The 24,738-nt window shown below is 45.7% G+C and overlaps 1 protein-coding gene across 1 annotated transcript; it reads right to left on the bottom strand.

The window, feature by feature from the left end:
• Nucleotides 1-1,462: 1,462 nt before the first annotated feature.
• Stra8 (stimulated by retinoic acid 8) lies at nucleotides 1,463-14,360 on the bottom strand. Its single transcript, XM_069997373.1, has 8 exons — nucleotides 14,184-14,360; nucleotides 8,733-8,808; nucleotides 7,784-7,868; nucleotides 6,936-7,127; nucleotides 5,937-6,213; nucleotides 4,156-4,229; nucleotides 2,148-2,259; nucleotides 1,463-1,528 (listed from the first exon to the last, which is right to left on the bottom strand). Exons 1-8 carry the CDS (start codon nucleotides 14,358-14,360, stop codon nucleotides 1,463-1,465), a joined length of 1,059 nt encoding a protein of 352 aa, XP_069853474.1.
• Between the last annotated feature and the right edge of the window lie 10,378 nt (nucleotides 14,361-24,738).

The following is a 24,738-nucleotide window of genomic DNA, read 5'->3' as shown; positions in this document are numbered from 1 at the left end:
CACACACACACACACACACACACACACACACACACACATGCAGAGACACACACACACGCACGCATGCACGCACACAAGCAGATTTAAGGTAAGGCCTCAGGCTGTCGTGGGAACAGGACTAAAATGTGCAATGTGAGCTGCTGGATCAGGAGGCTGAGTCCAGACGTCTATTGGTAGAAATTCTTCTGCTGCTGAGAAGCTCAGTCTTTTGCTATGAAGGCCTTCAATGGATTGAATGCATTATGTGATGATCAAAGTCCACAGCCATTGGATCTGCTGTCATGAGACTCAAAAGAGCTGTAAGAAGGATGGGAATGTGGCTTACTGGTAGAGTGCTTGCCTAGCATGCACAAAGCGCTGGGTTTGATTCCTCAGTACCACATAAAGAGAAAAAGCCAGAAGTGGCGCTGTGCCTCAAGTGGTAGAGTGTGAGCCTTGAACAAAAGAAGCTCAGGGACAATGCTCAGGCCCCAAGTTCAAGCCCCAGGACTGGCCAAAAAAAAAAAGTTGTAAGAATGTTAATTAAACATTTTCATCCCCAAATAGGAATATCTTAACAGAATTGAAGTGAAACACAGAAAGATATTTATCTTAATAGTAATAATAGTTAAATACATATGGAGATTTTCACTGCCTTGGTTTTCTTGGTCTTCTTCTTCTTCTTCTTTTTGTTTATCAGTCATGGGGATTGAACTCAGGGCCTGGGTGCTGTCCCTGGGCTTTTTCCATTCAAGGATAGCACTCTACCATGTTGAGCCACAGTGCCACTTCCAGTTTTCTGGGGGGACTTTCCTGCCCGTGATACCTTTGAATGGCATCTCAGCCTCCTGAGTAGATAGGATTACAGGTATGAGCTACTGGCGCCTGACTTCTTGGTCTCCTTTTTAGCCCCCATTCTACATACACTTGTCCTTTTAAAACATTTTTTAAAATTAATTTCATCATTAGTAGTTGAACCAAAAAGGCTACAATTCCATAGGTCAGGTTATGGGAACAATACGTCTTAACAAATGCCAGCCCTTCTGTCATTCTCCCCCATTTGGTTTTGGTCTTATACTCCTAACATTTCTTGGGTTGGCCTTGTCCAAGATTTTCCTACCTCTGCCTCCTGCGTCTCTGGGATTACAGGCAGATGCACCACCATGTCTGGTTTACTGAGCTTCTTCTTGGAAGACTCATGGCTTGGGCCTAAGCTGCATTTGCTATGGCTCCTGAACACGGGCAGAGTGGATATGTGCCTTGCTACAGGCCAGCTCTTTGTGCCAAACAACCACCAAACACCATCACAGAGCCGCACTTCTCTTTACTTTATATCAGAAATGAAAAAAACAAACAAACTTTAAAACATTTTTGGAACGATTCCAGAGTGCCTTGGAAGGCCAAAGCAAGTGTAACGATAGCTGCTAGCATTCAAACTTGGAAACTGCCCCACCCCACCCCACTTTTAACTCATGTCCCTGCATTACAGATCTTCATCATCAAAGGTCTCCATGCACTTCAACATAATCATCTCCTCATCAACTGGCTCCTGCAAAACACAGGGTGGAAGGAAATTTGGGTGAAGGAAATAAATCCATGGTTGTGAATCTGAGTGGTCCTGTCTCCTAGCGACTAACACAACTACTCCCCCTATGATGAGGAGTTCAGGAATGACCTCCTCACCAGACCCCTGTGACTTTTACCACCATCTGCTCTAAGAGTGGCTTTGGGAGTTGCGGAAACTATCTTTGAGAAGATGACTCCAGATAGTATTGTGGTTTTTTGGAAGAGGATGACATAGCTCAACCTTTTGAAAAGATGTCACATAACAGTTGTGAGTGCTCGCTACAAGTTGAGCCCTAGGATCTGGTCCCTGATTCAGAAGGTCTACATATAGCTCTCCCCTGGAGGCCACCCCTTTGTCTCTAGGATGCCCTGGGCATCCTAGGAAGCATTAAGACTGAAACTGGTCATCCATGATGCAGGCCAGAAAAGAAGATGTACAGCAGTGATTCAGGCTACTCCGTGCCAGATAGTAACAAAGGATGTGTGTGTTCAGTGCCACTCCTGGGGTGATCAGGGTGAGAACTGGTAAGCCCCCCCCAACACCTTTTCTGCCAGTGTAAAGGAGTGTGGCTGAGGTTCCACGGCATCTTGCTGTAACCTACCTCTTTTACCTGAACGTTACTGCCACTGAGGTCTTTGAAAAACTCGATGATCTGCATGTACAGCTGAAACTTCTCCTGGGTATTCTCGGGATTGAAGTGAGTATACATGGAGCTGAGCACAGAAAGAAGCAACCGAAAATATTTACAATCCTCATTTTTCACCTCTGGTTGCCGCCATCACTCTTTACAAAATAAAATCTTGAATGACACTGTGAATTGAATACTCCTAAACAGTTAAATTCTGGAACAATCTGGAGCTCTTCTAGAAAGATCTGTCTTGCCTCTACTTAAATGACATGTCTGGACCTACGTAGAAAAGCAAGACAGTGGTGGTGACACTGACTTTTGTTCTGTGGCCTCTGGGACAAAGGAGCAAGATCTGCTGTAGCTCCCAGTCAGCCTCGTAAGGCAGTGCCCATGGTTCTGGGTCTGCCTCTTCCTGCAGAAGCAGCTCAAGACGCACGTTATATTGGAATTCAGTCCCATGACAGGTCCCTGAACAGTGCACATGTGTCAAGACCCTTCTGCAAGGCACCATTCCCCATGGTCTTTCAGGGACGAGAGGAGAAGCCCTGGGCATTCGGAGCCTTAAAGCACAGAGGCTGTGAGTAGAATAGGTCAGCAGGCATCTTGCCCTCACTGCTTCCTGGGAAGAGGTTCCACAGGTAGTCTAGGAGCCCACTGGTAGCAAGCGGTGCCTTTTCTAGGGAAGGCAGGAAAAGAATTTTTAATAGGATTAAAAAAAATTGTTGTTGTTGTTCCATCAGCAGGGTAAGAAGTTCCAAATAATTCTTGGCAAGTATAATTTAGCAACTGAGAAGCAAAGCCTAAGTCCAGTGCAGAAATAGGAATGTCTACTTCTGGCTAGTTAACTGCCAAAAAAAAAAAACCCTATCAAACAATAACAACAACAAAACACCCCCCACACAGCTGAAAGAGCATGTACCATCACATAAACTGTTCACGGAAAACAGAGCCTTCTGACAACCCTGTACCTCCCTTAACCTGTGTGCGACAGGTTAAGGAGTGGAGGAACCATACTGCCTAGGTCACCAGGCCTAATTACAGCTGCCTGGCCCTCTGGCTCCTGGATGCCCAGCCTCCTATGGACAAGACAATGATGATATTCATGTAGACCCCAGGGATGTGAATGTCATGTATACTCCCAAGGCAGAAAAACTCACTGACTTCTTTGCAGCATTGACACCAGTACAGTGTCAAAAGGGGCTGTGCCCATGGGTCACAAGACTACAGCTCTTCATGTCACATCCAGAGGATTTCTGTCCTAGACTGTCTAGAAAAGGCCCCTTGGGAATGGCTTGAGCCAAGCTGCTGCTTGTTTTCAATCTTCCCAGATGGTAGTTTGCATCTTTTCTCCCGAGCCAGCCATTCCCTCCTTTGTTTGTCTAGCAAATAAATAAATAACTAGCTCCTCTTTATAGGCTACCCAATCCACGTCATTTCATCTAACAATGGAATTATAGCAGGGCTGTAGCTGCCCTGAGCAGGAATAAGCAGGATCAAGACACCCTGGGAAAACAGGGCAAAATGTTCTCACCACTTTGAACTGACAACATGGTATTTCCTAACTCTGAGAACGTTTTCTCTCTGAGGATGTTGCAGACATGTCATCCCAGCAGTATAGCACAATCTTTGGGGCACCCCGCCCCAAACTTCCACCGTGTTGCATCCTTCTGAGGGCTTCAGAGAAAAGACCGCAAAACATTCCAGCAGGAACTGCATGCATGCACACACACTTGCACATACATACATGCACACTCCCATCTCTCTCTCTCTCTCTCTCTCTCTCTCTCTCTCTCTCTCTCTCTCACACACACACACACACACACACACACACACACACACACACACACACAGAGCCAATATCACAACCATGGATGTGCACTGTCATACCTACATCCATACTTGCAGTCACACACACACCACACACACACAAATATTTGCACACTCACACCTACACATGCTATCTCACACTGCTTTCCTTTACCTGGAGCTAGATGTACTTGGAATTTCGTTTTTGTCTAGGAAACTTGCCACATCAAAAGCATCCTCAAAAAGGATCTGAAAGAAAGCACAGAACTTCATATGTCAGAACTAGTTGGTCAGTTCAAAGCCTGCTTGATACTGCTGGGTGGTAGGTATAGAAATGGTATGCTGACAGATTCATGTAATTACATACACACACACACACACACACACACACACACACAGAGTTGATTTAATGAAACCACTCAGGCTTTTAGTACAGATTTTCTTTTTGTTTGATCTAGGCACATGGGAGCTTTGAAGACATTGAGCCTGGCTGGTCATTCACATCTTCTTCCTGTCTGAGTTCTGTGGGTTGTTGGTTGCCTGGCTTGGCTAGAGCTGTGATAGAGGAGAACTCTGGGTCTAACATTAGAAGAAGAACAGAGGTCTAAGGCTGGTGGACTGAGATTGGGGTTGGTCTAAGTGGCCATCTGACTGTGGCATATGCACACTGGCAGTTCCTGAGGACCTCACTCTCAGGAATTTTGATTCAGTCTGTTTACTAAATTCCCCAAGTGATTCAGGAGAGAAGCACCAGAGGAGAAAAGAGCCAACCATCTACAGCACGGGGAAAGCAATCAGTCCCTGCAGTAGGAACGGGGCATCCAGGCAAGTCACTCCTTGTGCTAAGCCTGTAAAATGGAAGATGGGACTGAGTCTCTCTCTTGGCATTGGGCCTAATGGCTATGAAAACTTCTAGAAGGATAGGGAGATTCCAGAACTATGTCCCCATGGTCAGAAGCCCATTGAGGCTCCTTGACTGTAAGACTCCAAAGAGAAGACACAGGAGACCATCCCTTTGGGCCATTTGGAAAGGTAAGGTGTGGTGCCCACAGATGCTAAGTGTCCTAGAAAGCACAGGACAGGTTCAAAGAATAAAGATTTGTCTGCCCTTTGGGACAGAGGGTGAAGGCAGCAGGCAGCCTCAGCCTGTGAGGTAGCAGCATTCTCCTAAGACTCTCCTAGTTCTGGAAGAACTCTGACCTCAGAACAAGGTTACGACTAATGTCATCTGATGCTCTGCTTTGGAGAGGGTGGCTGTTCTAACTGCTCAAAAGCTGAGAAGTATATGAATAGTGAGTGTCAGGGTTGCTTCATCTTCTCTGAGTGGTGGTAATGATTGCTCAGGTGGGAAATGACAGCCTCTCAGGAGCTACTCTTGATTGGTTCTCATGGCATCTTCAACTGGCAGTCACTGGCTGAGTAGACTGCTAATCTGAGTAGACTGCTAATCTAGCCAATGAGAGGAGAAGGAGGAGGGGTATGGTAGAAATAGGAAGAACAGTTCTTCCTCAGGGGAAGTCTTTCCTTCTCTCCCTGGTGTAAAGGAGGAAGTATGATGGCTGTGTTGACTTAGCTGTCATTCCACAGCTACAGGGTGGGAGAGAAGGGTGAGAAACCAGTCCTAAGATGGGCAGAGCAGCGAGAAGGGAGGAATCTGAGTCCAAGGGGAGCAGTGGACGAGTCAAGACATTAACTAGTCAGGTCACTGGGAGCCAGAGGGTCCTCCTGATACAACTTAAACTTTCTCTTCCAAAGATCCATAGAAAGCCCTGGAGAAAGAGCAAAGTCTTCGGGGGTCACAGAGATGAGGCAGAGAAGAAAACCTCCTGGTGTAACTAGCATCCAAATGGTTCCTCAGGCTTGATAAGTGAACCCCGGCCAAATCCAAAGGCACCCCGGGCGGAGGATGCCAGCCAACCCCGCACCTCCCACAGTCTCCCCTTCAGGTCGGCTCACCTCCTCAGGGGTGGATACCAGTGAGCAGCTGGCTCCCTGGCTGTCCACTCCGCTGTCCTTCGTGCTGTCCTCTGCATAGGTGGACTCCAGGCTGGCACCAGTGAGGCTGCTGTGCTTCTGTGTCCAAGCCTGCAGGAGGCTGGCCTTCGACTCCTCAGAGAGGATCTGCCACAGGCGGGAGATGGCCGCCGAGACAGCGGGGAGCATCACCTCCTGCGAGGAGATGATGCTGTGCCATGTCAGAAGGTCCATCGTCTGCTTGTAAAAGTTGAGGTACCTGAAAGGGAAGTGGGGCCTCTCTCAGACCTGGAGTGGATCCCAGGATCCCACTCATGGCCGCGGCCATGGCTGATCATACTCTAGCCCTGACTTTGGGGGTACAGAAGCTATCTTGGGGCTATGAAAGACATGGATTTGTATTTGGGTCCCCTCCCCAAGTTTTGCCAGTGTCCTGTTCCTGTTTTTATTGGGGTCTGGGAGTCTCAGCTGAGGAGCACGCCCCCGTCCATCATACCAAGGCCTCCAGAAGCCAGTATGGGGTCTTGAGTGTGGAGAAGATTCTGTCAGTGACAATCTGAGACATCCGGTCCCCATTTTTTTCTTTGAGGTACCAGAGAAGAATCTGAAAACAGACTTGTGGGCATGTGTGTGGTGGCAGGAGGGATTTACCTATAACTAATCACTGTCGTCACTAAATACTTCATTCCCCATCCTGTCCCCCACGAAATACTTGGTCCAAATTAAACCAGTGTCTTTGCTATACAAATGTAGCTTTGAGATTATTTTGTCTAGCCCTATGGCCCATCCCATCCCAAGCCTCTCCTACATGGAAACTTCAAAGTTTCTATGCTTCAAAACTTGGTTTGAGCCATACTTGGAGTCTATCATAAACACAGCTACAGTATGCAGCTACAGTGCACAGCAGGAGGTACAATGCATAGCAGACACCCCCTCCCCTCCCCAACTGTGAATGCAACAACCCCACCCAGCAGTTCACACCGCTCAAATTCCAGGAGCTCTGGGGATGTAGCAACTGGAGAAGAGGTGATGTCTATTTTTTTCTCCTCTTCCTCCTCTTCTTCCTCCTCTTCTTGTTCTTCCTCATCTTCTTCCTCAGCTTCCTCTTTCCCCACGGTGTCAGTTGGACATAAGAGGAAGGAGCCATTCTGAGGAAAATTATCTAAGATCCAGCTGGCAAAAGAAACCAAATAAAGACAGTATCATAGATGAATATCCCTACTGAACATGCACACAGAAAATATGAACACAATTCTAGCAACATTACATATAATCCATTTATATATGCTAAGGCCGAATGGCCTCTGTCTTAGGAATGGAAGGTGGCCAGTTCAGCATTTGAAAATCAACCCGTGAAATCTATAGATGATAGATTATCTCAGTAGATTAGAATTGGGAGAAATAATTGACAAAATCATAATGATTCTAAGCCAAACTAGAAATACAGAGGAACTTCCTTCACTTGAGATGCTGAAACACACTTGCATCTTGAGCCTGTCCAATAAGACAAGAAAAAGAAAACAGCTACAGAGTTTGGAAAAGAAGAAATGAAGTACCTTTGTGTACTGACACTGTGATTATTTATGTAGAAAATCCCTAGGAATTTACAAGGGTATGACCAGAACTAGCAAAGGAACTTAACTAGATTGCAAATACACCATCAAAAGTCAGTAGTATTAGGATAACGGAGAAAAGAGCTATCAGCAGGAATAGAATATTACAGGTGAGTGAATAGCAGCTTTAAGCATTGTGTATGCTCTGGGTTGCAGCAACACAGCACTGAAGGCTGCCCTGTAAGATGGCAGGCTTCCATGCTTCTTGCGTCTTACCCATTGTCTCCAGAGTACATTCTGGCATATACTTCCTTGATTTCCTCTAAGCTCTTGGCATTCCCATCATTCAGGTTGAGGGATTCTGTCAGGGAGTGGAAGGCGAGTGAGGTTTTTGGTCAAGCTGTTCCTGTCACCCTCCCAGATTCAGTATTAAGGAGTCTACATCCCATTTTCCACCTTTCCTTCTAGGTATGAGGAGAGCACAGGACAAGCACTGGTCCACTTCCTCTCTGGACTCTCAGGGTGAGATCAGGTGCTTTTAGGAGTGCCCAATTAAGGAACTCACCAAGTTAACACAGTCTGGTGAACCCTGTCCGTTCTGCCAGACTACAATCTTCCCCTAGAGGAAGGAGTATCAATCTCATTTAAAGCCCAAACACAGTGCCTGGCACGTGGTAGGCCTTCAATAAGTATTTGTTGACTGTGTAACCCAATCTTTGTTTTAGTCTCTCTCTCTTTCTTTTTTCTTTCTTTCTTTCTTTCTTTCTTTCTTTCTTTCTTTCTTTCTTTCTTTCTTTCTTTCTTTCTTTCTTTCTTTCTTTCCTTCTTTCTTTCTTTCTCTTTCTTTTTCTTTTTCTTTCTTTCTTTCTTTCTTTCCTTCCTTCTTTCTCTTTCTTTCCTTCCTTCCTTCCTTCTTTCTCCTTCCTTCCTTCCTTCCTTCCTTCCTTCCTTCCTTCCTTCCTTCCTTCCTTCCTTCTAGCTTGAACTCAGGGCCTTGGCACTGTCCCTTAGCTTTTTTGCTCAAAGCTGGTGCTCTACCACATGAACCATAGCTCATTTTTGGCTTTTTTAGTTGGAGAGAAAGGCCTCAAGGGCTTTGCTACCCGCGCTGCCTTTGAACTGTGGTCTTAGCTCTCAGCCTCCTGAGTCAGCTAGGATTACAGGTATGAGCCACTGGTACATGGCCAAATTTATTTTTAATTTTCTCTAGAGAGCCAGCTATTACCTTTTAGCTTTAGCAAATTATCCAGCATTTGTTCCAGTCCTTGAATATAATCCTTCGCCTTATTCAGAACCTGCCACTGAGGATAGAGACAGACCACTGATGAAAACACTAGTTTTGTGGATCCCAGGAAACCCCTCCCCCCTCTAGGTGATATTTCCTCAAATGCAAAGTCTCCTCCTTCACCTCGTCAGTGAAAAGGACAGGGGGGTCTGTTCCATGCACAGAAGGCATTTGCTTTAGAAATGGATTTCCACTGAATAACAAGCTGCCTTCAGCAAACTATTGGTGGTGTACAAAGAAGATGACTACATAGCCACTCCCAGGTGAGATAAGACGCTAAGGGAACACAGATGGATGAATGCATCCATTATCTACCTTGGTGCAACCTCAGGCTTGCATCAAGCCAGCCTTCTGTTCAAATGTGGTGTATCACCGGCTGGTTAATATCTAATGTGCTATTCTCACACTATTTGTTAGCTAAATGCATATATTCTAGATGATCTGAAAAATGCTCTATAAACGCTTTTTGCTCCCCTCCCTGTGTCATTCCCACTGTCCTCTTCATTTCCTTTCATTTTACTTTCTTTCTTCCATCCCTCCTTTGTTTTTGTTTTTGTCAGTCATGGGACTTGAACTCTGGGCCTGGGCGCTGTCCCTCAGCTCTTCAGCTCAAGGCAAGCACTCTACCACTTGAGCCACAGCACCACTTCTGGTTTTCTGGTGGTTAATTGGAAATAAGAGTCTCACAAACTTTGCTGCCTGGGCTGGCTTTGAACTGTGATCCTCAGATCTCAGTCTCCTGAGTAGGTAGGATTACAGGCATGAGCTACCAGTGCCTGGCCCTTCTCTCTTTTCCATGTGTAACATTAGTTAAACCAAATGGCAACTACAAGATTATTCCAAAACAAGCAACATTGTGTGTTCTCTGTTAAGCTGACCACCCATATCATCAGGGGTTCCAGACATTCTTCAGATATGTGAAGTGTCATGCTATGTGCTAAGTCCCTACTTCAGGATACCAACATTCTAACAGAGAAGGCAGGTATGGAAACAGCCAACCAACACCAGGTAAAACCCAGTAAGGACTAAGTAGAAGCAAAGGGTAGTGGAGAGTATTCCAACTGGAAGGGTCAAGAGCACTCTATGAAGCAAGATAGGGAGCAGAGTGAGCCAGGCAGAGCTTTGACATAGAGTCGCAAAGGCACGGCTAACCACATGAGTCAGGGCAGAAGGTGGGCGACCAGCAGGGCTCACTTAGGGTACCTTTTAGCCAGATGTGATCAGGGTGAGGAATGGGAGTGGGAGAAGGCACGAAGGCATGGGGCAGCAGTTTAAATGTTGCAATTCTAAATTCCTAGGGATGGTGATGGTACATGTAGAGGAGACTTGAGAGGAGCTGGGAGCATAGTATTCTGCCAACAAAGACAAGGTGACAGGAATGATGGGTCAGTGGTAGGATGATCAGCTTGAGCTCTCTGAACACTCCTGGAGCACTCCTAGAGCAAAGGCCCACCCCTGGGTTCTACATGTTCTGCTGAAGTAGTTCTGGGATTCAGAATGTGGAGTAGTCAACTGGTGGCCAGAATCTTGGGCTTGTTTTGGGGGGGCGAGAAGATGATGCTCCAGCCTGTTAAGCTTACATGTTTGTGTCCTCCCAGGTATATACGTTGAAGCCTAACTCTCAAGGTGAGGGCAGCCTTTAGGGACATGTTGAAGTCACATGGGCAGAACCCTCTTGAATGGACTCCCAAGGAAGCTTGTTTATTTCTTTGACCATGGGAGGACACAATAGAAGGTGTCATCTGTAAATATATCCATAAATACATACAGAATCAGAGATACGCATATAGAGAGGGCATGTTTGTGAGTGCAGAACTGTTTCAGGAGACTAAGAGAAAAGAAAAGAGACTGTTAAAATCGTTAGAGATGCCAGGTGCTGGTGACTCATGCCTGTCATTCTAGCTGTGGCTCAGGGCCACCCAGGACAGTCCATGCGTCTTCTATCTCCAGTAAACCAGCAAAAGGCCAGAAGTCAAGGCGTAGTTTAAATTGTAGCATGTCAGTCTTGAGTAGCAAAAGCCAATCAAGACTGTGAAGCTCTGAGGACAAGCTCCAGTAAACACACACACAAACACACACACACACACACACACACACACACACACACACACACACACACACATATGAGTATTAGAGGGAAAGGATATTGGAATACATTGTCTATCAAGATGGCATAGCAGAACTCACTGAAGACTTGAATAATAGGGGGAAGTGGAAGAAAAAAGAGCAATCAAGAGAGTAATTAGATTAATGTAATAGATACATGCATGGAATTGAATGTTCGAATTCTTTGAACAGTTAACAGATTTTTTGGGGGGGGTCCAGTTGTGGGGCCTGAACTCTGGGCCTGAGCACTGTCCCTCAGCTCTTCAGCTCAAGGCTAGCACTCTGCCACTTGAGCCATAGCGCCACTTCCGGCTTTTTTCTTTTTGCTTATGTGGTGCTGAGGAGTTGAACCCAGGGCCTCATGCAAGGCAAGCACTCTACCACTGAGCCACCTTCCCAGCCCCTTAACAGATTATTTTTAAAAAGAATGACAGGATTGTAAAATGGGGGACAGACTAGTAAGGAGGGAAGGCAAGGGAGAGGGAAAAGGAGGGTAACTATGGTCAAAGTACTTTATGCACATGTATAGAAATAGAACAATGAAACGTGTTGAGATTGCTTTGGGTAAAGAGGGGAGGAAGGAGGAAGGAGAGCAATAGAGGGAGTGAATCTGCTCACAGTCCATTGTAAGCAAATGTGGACATGTCAAAATGAACCTCCTTTTAAATTACAGACACTAATTTTAAAAAACAACAACAACAAAACCAAGAAAGGTCCCATCGGTACACTGGACAATTAACCTTCACCCCACCTTGAATCTGTTGAAAACCTGAATCTAGCCATCACAGCCACCAAAGCTGTGAGCAACATGTTTTTGTTGTTTATAAATTGCCAGGCCAAGGCATTCTGTTATAGGAGCCGTGTCAGACGGGGGCTCTGGTGCTCTGTACAGTTCATGTGGCCTGCTTTGGCTCTTCATCCTGCTTTCAGAGGCATGGCTGGCATGCTTACTGTATCGGGGAGAGCAGAGAAAATCGTCTCTGAAATTCAGTTTCTGGAATATTTTTGGCAGACTAACTTTCTTAAGACCTTTGTACTGCATTGAATTATGGTCCTCGCCCCAAATAACATGTAAGTCTTAACCCCTGGCACCTGTGACTATGACTTGTGGACCCCAATTTGGTGACCTATGGACAGAGAGACAGACACACATAAGGAAAGATGACATGAAGACACAGGAGAACATGGTCATATGGCTGGAACAATACACCTACAAGCCAAGGATTACTGGGGAAATGTCAGAAGCACTATAATAGAGGAAAAAATAATTCCCTTCTAGAGCTGTCAGAGGAAGTGTAGCCTTGTGGATAAGCTGGTCTTGGACTGCCAGCCTTCAGAACTATATGTCACTCAATTATTGCTTGTGTAAGCCAGTTTTAGCACTACTCTATGGCACTTTATTTTTTAAATAGCAGCTCTAGAGAGCTGATGAAACCTCATTACCCCATAGCTCTTATACAAGAACTCCTTTCTCCATGCGAAACCCTCCAGTAGGGTAGTCAAAGGAAGACTACAGAGAAACAGCTGGGTTCCAGGGCACTTCCTGGCTATCCCATTCAAGGTATAAAACAACAACAACAACAACAACAAAAACTTTCCAGTGAGACTCAAGTCCATGATCTGTAAATTGAGAATGATACAAATGATGGAGTTGTAGGGAACAAATGAGATTGGAATGGTACTAACTTTTCAAGACTCCAGTTACACTTAGAGGGTGCCGTAAACCCCCTCACAAGCTGATGATCAGTGATCAGTACCCTCCCTATGTGACAGATGTGGTAACTGAGGGTCAAAGGTAATGCTTCCTGTTCATTGGCTAGACAAGCAGTGTGCTCTTATCTGCTAAATCATGAGGCCAAATTCTAGGGGTGCACAGGGCTTCTCTCTGACTTTACTTGTCCTTCTTGCTGTGAGGCCCTGAATGCCTGCTTTACTTTGCTTGTATTACTGGTCTGTGCACACTTTTCCATTGGCTATTGATGGAGATTTGGGGTCTTCATGTACCCCATAAATGTACAGTAAACAATTTCTTCATCAGTCAACTGTTCTGAGCAGAGAGGCCTGGATGTGCTGCCTCACTGCTGGGCCCTGAGTCCCTGAGCCTGGCTTTCCTCCCCAGCCCTCCCCCTACAAGAGCAGGTGGGGTCTCGCTTGAGATTCCTCCAGTTAAAAACAATAGAGACCTGCTCAAGGAGGCTCAGCAGACGGCATTGTCTAATATCCACAAAGGCCAGGGAGGAAACAGGCCAACTGGGGGCAGACACAGGACAGAAGGGCAGGCCATGGAGGAGGAAATGGGCAAGAAGGCCAGGTTGGAACAGGAATAGGGCTTACTCCTGGCCTGCCATGCGAACTGGTAAGTCTTTCAACTCTGGTTCCCTCCTCTGTTATGCAAGGGTGGAAAACTACAGCTTTCAAAGGATCTCTCTTCTCTCTGGTTCCTATAATGCTCCCTCTGTTACTACAAACCGCATTCCTTCTGCCCCAACCTCCACCTCCCCAGACCTTTCCCCCATGGTCTTCCAACGGATTAATGTATTACTGCTAATTACCAATTATAAAACTGTATGAAGAGAAAGATGTGATTAAGAAAAGATATATACTTAACTAGTGAGCCTTGTTGCCTAGGAGAAAGACCTGTGGGTTCACGAAAACTGAGGCATGCCCTTGTGGATTGAGTGTGTGTGTATGTGTGTGAATAGGTGTAGATGTGTGGTAGTGTTATGGTGTGTGTGTGTGTATGCCTGTTTTGTGTGTATATGTGTGTCAATTGCATGCAGGTTTGTTTGCCTATGAGAGTGATAGTCACAAAGTTTCTGACTAACCGACCTGCTCCTCCAGCCCAGACTTGCTCCCCCCGCCTTCTTTTTTGTCGGTCGTGGGGCTTGAACTCAGGGCCTGGGCAGTGTTCCTAACATCTTTTGCTCAAGACTAATGCTCTATCACTTTGAGCCATAACCCCACTTCTGGTTTTCTGGTAGTTTTATTGGAAATAAGAGTCTCATAGGACTTTCCTGCCTGGGCTGGCTTTGAACTGCAATCCTCAGATCTCAACTTCCTGAGTAGCTTAGGATTACAGGTGTGAGCCACCAGTGCTAGGCTTCCAGAATTGCCCTTCCATGTCAGACTGGTCTGCTGCAGGTAGACAAGGCACCTGCTCACTGACCATACCCTGGCACAACCTCAGACATGGGCAGCAGGGCTGCCAGCTCCACGGCAGTCCTTGTCTGCCTCCGTAGCTCTTCTGTGAGTAAACGTGTCTCCTCCTCACACAGGTCCCTGTACCTTTGAGGATGTGAGGTCAGACTTGGAGTAAACAATCTTCCTTAGGTCGTTGAAGAGCATCACCAGGGTGGCTCGGTGGCGGGCCTGTGACTGGCGTCTGCGGGCCACCCGAGGCTCCAACTCCTGCCGCTTCATCACTATTTGCGGCATTGCTGGGCCTTTTCCGCAGGACGCCATCATAAGCTGCAACAGAATGTCATGCTTTTCAAAAACATTGGTGAAAAAAGAAAGACAGACTGGGCTACCTTTTACTTGATAGCTCCTGAGTAAAAGGTTCTATGCCAAGGACTACAACGAAATAGAGCACAGGTGACGCAAAATCTCTTACTGAAGTTCCATTCCTAAAATCACGAGCCCACCAATGTTAGACTTTTAATTGAGAGCACTGGGGTTTACCCCAGGGGTTTCATTTCTGTGATCAAGGACTGTAGCCACAGGAGGACATCTGATTCACAGTCTGTTCCAAGATGAACAGGCCCCCCCTGCCCCACCCTGTTTGATCCTCCCTACCTTAAAAATGGAAAATGGTCCATCTCTGATGAGGGAAAATAGGTAGGCATGAACATCCACCCACCCATCCCCACCAAGTATCTACTGTAGATTTGTTTGAAAGCAAGAAATACCTGACACTTCATAGGAAACCAGTCATGGGTTTGCCTTGTCTTGCTTCCAGCAGGTTGAAGACCATTATGTTGGCTTTTGTCACATTTGAGCTTCTAAAGCCGGAGCCCTTCCTCAGGTGAGAGACATGAGGGATGAAGGCTTCTTACCTGAGCTTGCCTCCCTCCACCAAGAAAGACCTCACTCCTTCACACAGAAGAGAGCTGCTCCTCACAGCCCCTCCAGCTCTTTGAGCAGAAGGCCTGCATTTTCATCACCTCTGTATTCTCCGCCTGGCACGGAGGCCACTCCTCAATGCTGGGATTTTGGATGGATTTGGATGGGAAATGTCTGCTGGGTCCATGCTGGGTCCACTCTTCCCTGAACTCAGTCCTGCATGACTTGGGCCAGGGTTTGCATACATTGATTTAGATCAGTCTTTTGAGGAGATAGTTGAAAATATAAGGATGCTATAGCTGGAAAAACTCAGCTTGGGTGGAGTGTGTGGAGTGTGTGTGTCTGTGTGTGTGTGTGCCTAAATGGGTGTATAGGTTGCAATTCTATGCCTCTCCTATAGAGGGCAGACTTTCCCATTAAATCTGCTGGCAGCCAGGGCTCTCTGCCTTCAAGTTCCGACCTCAAGGAATAGGACTAGCACCAGAGGTTTGTGGCTAGCTGAAGCTGTAGCTTCAACCTCATTCCATCTGCTTTAGGTGTCTCTGGGTGAGGAGCTGGGATACATTTTCCACCTTGGTGGTACTGAGTAACATGGCAGGGAGGCTAGGAAAGGGTCTTCCTGCTGTGCGAGAAGGGAGAATCAAGCCCAGTAGATGTTAAACTTACTGAGAGCTTGTCCTCCAGAGGCATTCTTTTCAAGTTCATTTTATTGATTCGAAATTTTGTCTTCTGTGGTAAAATAAAATAGAATGGAGGTCAACGGGCAGAAGAGCAAAAGTTTCTCTTGAAAGAATACAAGTGAGAGGGAGGGGAAAATTGGGATAGTCTTGATTTTCAAGGCTATTGAAATGCTGTTAACTTTCAGACCCTGGGGATGGAGCTCTATGCTATAGTTTTTTCTCTGCACACTCTAATTCCTTGTACAGCTGGCAGAGAATTCCTTAACATATGTCTCAAGGGGGCCCCTCCCTTGCTATTCAGGCCCTCTACCATTTAAGCCATGTCCTCAGCCCATTAGGTATTTTTCAGATAGATTCTCTCAGTTTTAAACCTGGGCTAGGGCTCTAACTCTGGTCCTCCTATGATCTTTTGGTATCTGGAATGACTTGTACTGGCGTTAATGAGTGTGTGTGGTGGGGGGGTTGTTTCTCCCTCCCTCCCCAGGCTTGGCCTCACAACTCAGTCCTCCCAGTTTCTACTTCCCAGTAGCAAGAAACTTTTAATCCTTAAAAGACACAAGCCAGCTGCTGATGGCCCATGTCTGCAATCCTAGCTACTCGGGAGCCTGAGATTTAAGGATTGTGGTTCAAAGCCAGCCTGGGCAGGAAAGTCCATGAGATTCTTATCACCAATGAACTACTTTAAAAATGCTGGAAGTGGAGCTTGGCTCAAGTAGTAGAGAACTAGCTTTGAGCAAATTAAGTTCAGGGACAATGCCCAAGCAGTGAGTTCAAGTCTCAGGACCCTCGTGCACACATGCACACACACATCACTTCACAAAACTTTTCATTGTGGCCTATTCTCATTAGCAAAACCTATACTAAACGAAGGATCCAACACACTGCATGACATATTAAAAGCTCTCAGGCAGCTTCCTTTGGACTTTGTATGCATATGTAAATAGAAATCAAAGAAGAAAATGGGGATTTTTTTAAAAAAGAGGAACATTCAAACTGGTTTTCCACTATGTAGGAATCGAGGTGACATACGAGCAGTCTTAGGATACATGGGCTGGAAGCACCCTGGGAACAGGGGTGCCCATCCATCAGGGGATACGCGGGCAGGATACTCACACACTGAGGAGGCCGGCAGCAAGCCCACGACTGAGACCGAGTTCCTCTCACGGGACACCGGGAGTTAGCCCGAGAGCTGACAGCCGTGAGTCTCCCCTTGGCTGGCTCTGGAGTGAAGCGTGGGGTTCCTGTCCCGGGCACGAGGTGAACCTGACACCTCTGCACAGGGTGCGAACCAATCATCACCATCTCTGCACCCCTCAGCCAATGGGATGCGAGGTGGCCGGCCAATGGGAGTCGAGCAGTGGACAGACCAGCCGCAAGTTTTCCCGAGGGATGCAGCCTAGGGTAGCCGCCAGGGCGAGGGCAGGGCAAGGGCAGGGCAGGGCGGGCATGACCTTTTCACCTTCTCACCTTCCCGCCTTGCCACTCGCCCGGGTTTCTCATCCTGAGGTGATGCCGCTGGCTCTATCAGACAGGCTCATCCTGAGGGTGGGAGGAAAGGTGGCACCCTGGACAGGGCGCCGCACAGATCATAGGGAAAGAAGAAATGCAAGAGGGAGGACTAAGAAACGACCTTTCAAAAGCTCAGATGGAAGAAAACATGCTTTAGAAAATTCATTTCCTTCCTTGTGCTCTTGCCCTTAAGCCTCTTATTTTTTACTAGTATCCCTAATATCCAAAAGTATTTCATTTGAACGGGACCCCACCATTCCAGCTGTAGCTCAGCAGGACCAGAACTGGCCTGTATATTTGCTCAACAAATACACCGGCGGGGGGGGGGGGGTGGGGAAGCTCTCCTTGCTGGAGTCTGACCTGAGGTGAGCATCCCCTCCCTCCCCACTCCCTCCCCATGCCCCATGGCACCTGCTGCCACAGAGCGCACACCTCACTCACAGTGCTGATAGATGAGCCCCTATGCAACCCTGCAGTGAGGTGCCTTAAAGTTGAGTCTGAAGCACTCACAGACAGTCTTGCAAAGGATTTTGTTGGAATGATAAATAATGCATTATATATAACAATCCTGTCACACACAAAAAGAAAGCAACTGTCTAGTTGGGTGCTGCCTACAATCCCAGCTACCCAGGAGACTGAGATCTGAGGATCGCCACTGGAAGCCAGCCTAGGACTTTTTTAAGTCCATGAGACTTTTATCTCCAATTAACTACCAACCACCCCCAACCCCCCAAAAACCCCAAACTGGAAGTGGAGCTGTGGCTCAAGTGGAAGAGCACTAACCTTGAGCATAAAACATTCAGGGACAGCATCCAGGCCCCAAGTTCAAGCCCTAAGACTAGCACCAACACCAACAACAATAACAATATCAGCAAAAACCTGTCTAGTAGGAGTCACTTCTCTCTTTGGAGGAAAATGTAAAATTACATTCCCTCAGCTGAGCATGATGGCACATTCTGGTTACTCCAATAACTCCTCAGAAGCCAGACAGAAGAGGATCAAGAGTTTTATATCAGTCCGTGCAAAATTAGTGAGACCTTGTCTCAAAAAATTAAATACAGCCGGGTGCTGGTGGTTCATACCTGTAATCCTAGCTACTCAGGAGGCTGAGATCTGAGAGACATGGTTCAAAGCCAGCCCGGGCAAGAAAGTCCCTGAGACTCTTATCTCCAATAAACCACTCAGAAAACCCGAAGTGGCACTGTGGTTCAAGTGGTAGAGTGATCACCTTGAGCTGAAGAGCTAAGGGACAGCACCCAGGCCCAGAGTTCATGCCCCATAACTGAACAACAACAACAAAAATACAGACAAAAGATTTTGAGACATAGCTGAAATGTTGCCCTGGGTTCAAATCCCTGTCACCCCCCAGTAAAATACACACACACACACACACACACACACACACACACACACACACACACACACACAAAGTAAACAGATATTAATTTCTCTTTCAAAGTTTGATACTGTCCCTTACAACTCTCTCAGGCAGCCTTTGAATCAGGGCTTCTCAGCTCCTTGAGAGCTTCTTGCTCCTCCATTCTCCCTTTGCTCCTGGCTCACTATTCACCACTAGCCCCCCAGCAGCATCCCTAGGGCCCGGTGGAGCACAGGGTATGTAGTCTGAGAGACTCTGTCTTGGAGAGACTTGGCTTTATCTGAGAGGGGACAGAGAGGTTGTGGAAACTGATCTGTAATCCCACTCCGGCCTTTTTGATCTAGCCAGCTGCTCATAGCAGAGGGAAAGGGGCAGGAGAGGCAGGGCCAAGGGCATCTGTTACAGGGGTCTTGCAGAAGGGGGAAACTGTATGGAAGACATTTTTGGAGTTGGTTTTCCAGAAATATGGTAATAGGGTTGACTTGCAGATGGTGTTTGCAAAAGCCATATTATTTATTAACTTTCCAGGCTTGAATTGTTCTAGCAGTGAAAGCAGATGGTTTTATAGACTCATAAACTCATAGACTTAATTCATACTATGAACAGATTTATTGGTAGTATGCTGCCCCATGCAAACAGGGATTTGTTGCCGTTGGGATATACAAAAGGATGGAGGCCCAGGAGGTTCTCAGTCTGCTTTGAGCTACTTGTCAAGGAGATGTGATCAGTCTGAGATGTAAGAGAAGGTAGGTGGGTCACTTTCAATGTCTAAGATCAAACAGACCAAGGTTCCCAGCAGGTGCCTTGTAGGAACTGCAGGACTGGAAGATGCTCAGGCTCCTTTTAGTCTAAGGTCTTCACATAGCAGCCAAGGAAGCTAGGAACCAGAGACATGATCCAGACATGAAGTCTTATATGTGGTTTAAAAACTCAATTATGGAAATATGGGATTAGAAATTCTGAGTTTGGCAGCAATTTATGTTGGAAAATTTGGGGGAGTCTGTTAGTAAGAGTTTTGAATGAGTTGGCACTGAAATATGACAGAAAAACATATGGCTATAAAAGATTACACTCATTATGCCTATAAATTACAAGTTGAAGATATGTCCATAGTAAGGATTTTGAAAAATACCAGAAAATATTTTGTGGATATGTGGCCCAAGTGGTAGAGTGCCAGCCTTGAGTGAAAAGAAAACTAAAGGATAGTGCCCAGGCCCTGAGTTCAAGCCCCAGTACCGGAAAAACAACAAGAAGAAAGCACATGACAAGTAAAAAGAAATCCAACATCTTTCCCACCCACATCCAATAATTGATAATATTTTGTGTATATCTATAAAAGTACAAAAGTATTATATGTTGTGTATATTATTTATTTATTTATGTGTTTATTTTTGTGCTGGTATTGGGGCTTGAACTAAAGGCCTGGGTGATGTCCCTTAGCTTTTTTGCTCGAGGCTGGCACTCTATCACTTGAGCCATAGCTCAATGCTGTGGTTAACTAGAAAGTCCCTAAGTAGACTTTCCTGCCTGGACTGGCTTTGAATGACAATCCTCACATCTCAGCTTCCTGAGATTACAGGCATGAGCCACCAATGTCTGGCAAAAATATTAAATGAAGAAATGGTATGGCATCTGCAGTTCTGCATCATACTTTTAAAAATTAAACTTTGAAAGTAGAGCTATGGCTTAAGACAAAGAACATTAGCCTTGAATATAAAAGTTAACAACAGCACCCAGTCCCTGAGTTCAAGTCCTACTACTGTCATAATAAACACATATATATAGACATACATATATATTTTTTTGTCAGTTGTGGGGTTTGAATTCTGCATTGTCCCTGAGCTCTTCAGCTCAAGGCTAGTGCTCTAACACTTGAGCCACAGCACCACTTCAGGCTTTTTCTGCTAATGTGGTTCTGAAGAATCGAACCTAAGGCCTCAAGGATGCAAGGCAAGCACTCTACTACTGAGCCACCTTCCCAGCCCCATGGACATACATATTAAACTCTGTATTTTGACCTCCCCTCCCTGTCCTTTCCAGTGTCAGGTGCACAAAGGGGCTGTCTGATTCCCCAGTCCTTGACTACATCCAAGAGCCTGTGGCATTCTGGCATCTCAAGAAGAATGAACAGGTAGTTTACGATTATGATGCCTCTGAAATAAGTGTCAAGACATATTCTTTATGCCAATGCTATCAGACATGCTGACTGTGTGACAGTTTTATTTGTCACTCAAAGATTTCCCAAAGTAGCATCATGAAATCTCACTCAAGCCCTAATACAGTATAGTTAGCACAAAAGAATTTTTCGGAACGTGGTCACCTGGGACACTGTAAAAGCCCAGTTCCATCTGGGAAATGGGAAATTTGAAACAATTACAATGTGCAACATGTCACTTAATGAAGAATCTATAAATTAGGTTACAACCATCCTATACAATATTATGTAGTCCTTAACAATTTTTTTTATTATTTTGTGTGGTATTGAGATTTTGAACTCAGGGCCTTGAACTTGTAAGTGTTCTACCATTCAACACACACCTCCAGTTCAAAAACATTTTTTTTCCTAATGTGATGGTCCTGGGGCTTGAACTCAGGGCTGGGCCATGTCCCTGAGCTTCTTTTGTCCAAGGCTAGTGCTCTATCACTTGAGCCACAATACCACTTGTGGCTTTTTCTGATAGTTTGTTGGAGATAAGAATCTCATGGACTTGCCTGCTGAGACTGGCTCTGAGCCGTGATCTTCAGATCTCAGCCTCCTGAGTAGCTGGGATTGTAGGTGTGAGTCCCCACCTCACAATTTCTATTTTTAAGAATATTTAATTATTCAGGTGTGAAATTCTTTGCTTAAAAAACTGAAATGTAGAAGTGCAAGATTAAACATTCTTAGTTTAACAGCATTCATGATTTTTAATAGAACTGACTCCAGCCAGAAAAGATTTAGCTTCCCTAGCACAGATGGGACTCTAGCTTTCTGTTAGACACAGCTCTGGTCTAATCCCTCTTCTGCCCTGTGAATCCCAGACAGCTGGCAGGGATTTGTCTGAAGGCAGGGATTCTGGTCTTGCTTATCATCAAGCCATTTCCTGACATCAACCATAGTACCTGGCACACAGTAGGTACCTATTAAGTATATGTTCTCCTGTCCCTAAGTTCCTTATTTTTCCTTTCCTCTCAGCTCTAAAATTTAAAGGCAAAGAGAGGTCATTGGATTAGAAAGATGATCTGTTGTTTGTCTTGTGGGCTGTGTGTAATCTTCTGTGCATAATGGAACTGATGTGGTTCCTGGCAGCACCTTCTTAAATGGACCCCACTGTCACTTTGTACCTTCACAGCAGGACCAGAACATACGCAGTGAGGCATTAATCAGATCAACTAGAGTTAATGAATGAGCTGGAGAAGCAATGCCTTCTCCAGTTACATAAGGACAGGGCAGCTGAGAATGTGTAAAGTGGTATGAAGGGGAAGAGGAATATTTTGGACCAAGTACCATTCAGATGGGCACAAAACCCACAGTAACTTATTATTACATTTCCTCTAATAGGGTTGCCTTGCTTGAGGATGGGTGGGTCCTATCTGAAATTGCCTTTCCTGTGCATTTATTGAGTACAATGCTGTAATCTCTTCTGGGGATATAGAAGCAAACAATATAGATGAAAGTCTCTGCTTTTACTCAGCTTATGTTTTAGTTGGGTGGGAAAAGTCAATACATTACATAAGTAAAAACTTGATATTGTCAGATGGTCATATATATGAGGTAGAAAAATACAAGGGAGAGGGCTAGCAAGATGGCTCAGTGGTAGAGTGCTTGCCTTGAATGCATGAGGCCCTGGGTTCAGTTCCTTAGCACCACATAAGCAGAAAAATCCAGAAATAGCACTGTGCCTCAACTTGTAGAGTAATAGCCTTGAGCTGAAGAGCTAGGGATAGTACAAAGGCCCAGAGTTCGGGCTCTACAACCAGAAAAAAAATAAAGAAGAAAAATACAAGGGAATAAGGGAGAGGGGTAAAAGTACTAGGTGTGAGGTATTATGTTAGAACAATCAGAGAGGGCCTTATTTAAGAAGGTAATTGCTATCATCTGAGTGTTTGTATCCCTTACATGTTCATTTGTTGAAATCTAGTCCCCAGTGTAGCTATGTTGGAGGGTGCTTGGGTCATAGAGGCAGAACTCAAATGGATGGAATCAGTGGATTTGCAAAAGAGATCCCACAGAGCCCCTTGTCACGAGAGGACCATGTGAGGATGCAGCTAAAAGGTGCCATGTGTGAGCCAGAGTAAGCCTTCAGCAGGCTCTGATTCTGACAGAACTTTGATACTGGACTCTCGGGGCTCCAGAACCATTTCTTTTGTTTATAAGCTACCCAGATTGTGGCATTTTAGTTATAGAGGCCTGTAGAAGCAAAAGAATGACATTGGAGCAAACACTGGAAGGAATAGCTTACCATGTGGTTCACTGGGTGAAGACTTTCCAGGTAGAGCAAAGGCTTTGTTTGAAGGTTCTGAGGAGCTGCCTTTCATTAATCAGAAATGTAGTCTTAGCTGATTTTATAGGTTCTGGTATGGGAAATGCCAGGGACAGATGGAGGTGGGGAAAGGGAGGGCCCTGGTAGCAGGCCTCCACTGCTCTAGGGAAACTCAATTCACAGAGTTCTAGCCAGTAGACAAGAAGGCAAAACATGCAGCCACCTCACCAGAGCTTGCTTTTTGTTATGTCTGACTTTCTGTAGTGCAGTCATCTGCACCAGAGGCAGAAATTCCACATAGAATTAGATGGTCTGAGCACCGTGGTGGTAATGATTCTTAGTTGTATTTGACACACATAAGCCACACGATTAGAAAGGAGAAAAGAATGTTTATTTCAGTATACCACAGAGCTGTACATTGAACCATTTTCACGAATTATCTTACTCCAAATCTTTACCATTTTATAGATGAAGAAAGCAAAGCTTTAAGTTATTTTTTATTAGTTATTTTTTGACTCATAAAAATATTTACACTTTAGGGTTGGGAACGTGTCTTAGTGATAAGAGTGCTTGCCTAGCATGCATGAGGCCCTCCCTGGGTTCAATTCCTCAGTACCACATAAACAATAAATAAAAGAAATAAAATTAAAAGACAAAAAATTCTAAGAAGCTTCAAGTTTGTGTGTGTGTGTGTGTGTGTGTGTGTGTGTGTGTGTGTGTGTGTGTGTGTGAAAACCATTTTTGTTGTCAGTCGTGGGGCTTGATCTCGGGACCTGGGCGCTGTTGCTGAGCTCTTCAGCTCAAGGTGAGCGCTCTACCACTTGAGCCACAGCGCCACTTCCCATTTTCTGGTAGTTAATTGGAGATGAGAGTCTCAGGACTTTCCTGCCAGGGCTGGTTTTGAACTGCGATTCTCAGCTCTCAGCCTCCTGAGCAGCTAGGAATAAAGGCGTGAGCCACCGGCTCCCGGCTCCCAGTTTTTTTTTTTTTTTTTAAGGAACTGAAAGTCCTTCAGTATCACATTCCAGAAAATAAATGTAAGATGTCAAGCTGTAATGTTCCTGAATCTTAAAAATGTACACACAAATGTAACTCATACTTTAGAACAGTCGGTGTGGTTTATGCCTATAATCCTAACTACTCGGGTGGCTGAGATCTGAGGTCGGGCCTTCCAAAGCCAGGCAGGGCTTCAAGACTCTTACCTACAATTAATCAACCCTCCTGTCCTCCCCCCCAAAAAATTGGGAGTGGAGCTGTGGCTTAAGTGCTAAGGAGCTGGCCTTGAGTGGTGGGGCGGTGGGCCTTGGGACAGTGCCCAGGCCCTGAGTTCAAGTCCCAGGACTAGCACAAGAAAAAACAAAACAAAACAAAGCAAGCAAGCAAGCAAACAAACAAAAACCCCAAACCAAATCAACAAAAAGAATGGGACCATAGCAAGGGTGGCTTCAGCAATGCCTCTTGGCTTCTTGCCGTGTAAACTCTGGGGTGTAGAGCTCTCTGACGCACTGATGGCGTGACAAGTGCACACAGTTTCCTGCACTTTCTCCGATTTGTAAAAAGGAGGGCAGCTGACAAAGGATTCCTGGATACACTGTCACCAAAACCTAGCAACCTCACGCCCGGCCTCTCCCGACCATCTGAGATGATCTCGAAGGTTCACTCCTACTTGACTGGGATGGGAGTTCACTGAGATGACAAAGCCAGCACCAGCGTTGCCTGAAACCTACCCCGACCCTTCCAGGCGCCCC

The sequence above is a fragment of the Dipodomys merriami genome, unplaced genomic scaffold (genome assembly GCF_024711535.1).
Source record: "Dipodomys merriami isolate MVZ:Mamm:240054 unplaced genomic scaffold, mDipMer1.0.p SCAF_5, whole genome shotgun sequence".
NCBI lineage: Eukaryota > Metazoa > Chordata > Mammalia > Rodentia > Heteromyidae > Dipodomys > Dipodomys merriami.
Note: the sequence above shows the minus strand (reverse complement) of the source record. Positions and strands in the feature narration are given on the sequence as shown.

What these genes read in the sequence shown, in the direction of transcription:
- Stra8 (XM_069997373.1), bottom strand. Translation starts at nt 14,360, where the DNA reads ATGGCGTCCTGCGGAAAAGGCCCAGCAATGCCGCAAATAGTGATGAAG. An exon ending in TAATTTGCTAAAGCTAAAAG is followed by an intron (nt 7,869 to 8,732) that starts GTAATAGCTGGC and finishes ACTCCCTGACAG; the next exon opens with AATCCCTCAACCTGAATGAT. An exon ending in GTAACGTTCAGGTAAAAGAG is followed by an intron (nt 1,529 to 2,147) that starts GTAGGTTACAGC and finishes TGTGTTTTGCAG; the next exon opens with GAGCCAGTTGATGAGGAGAT.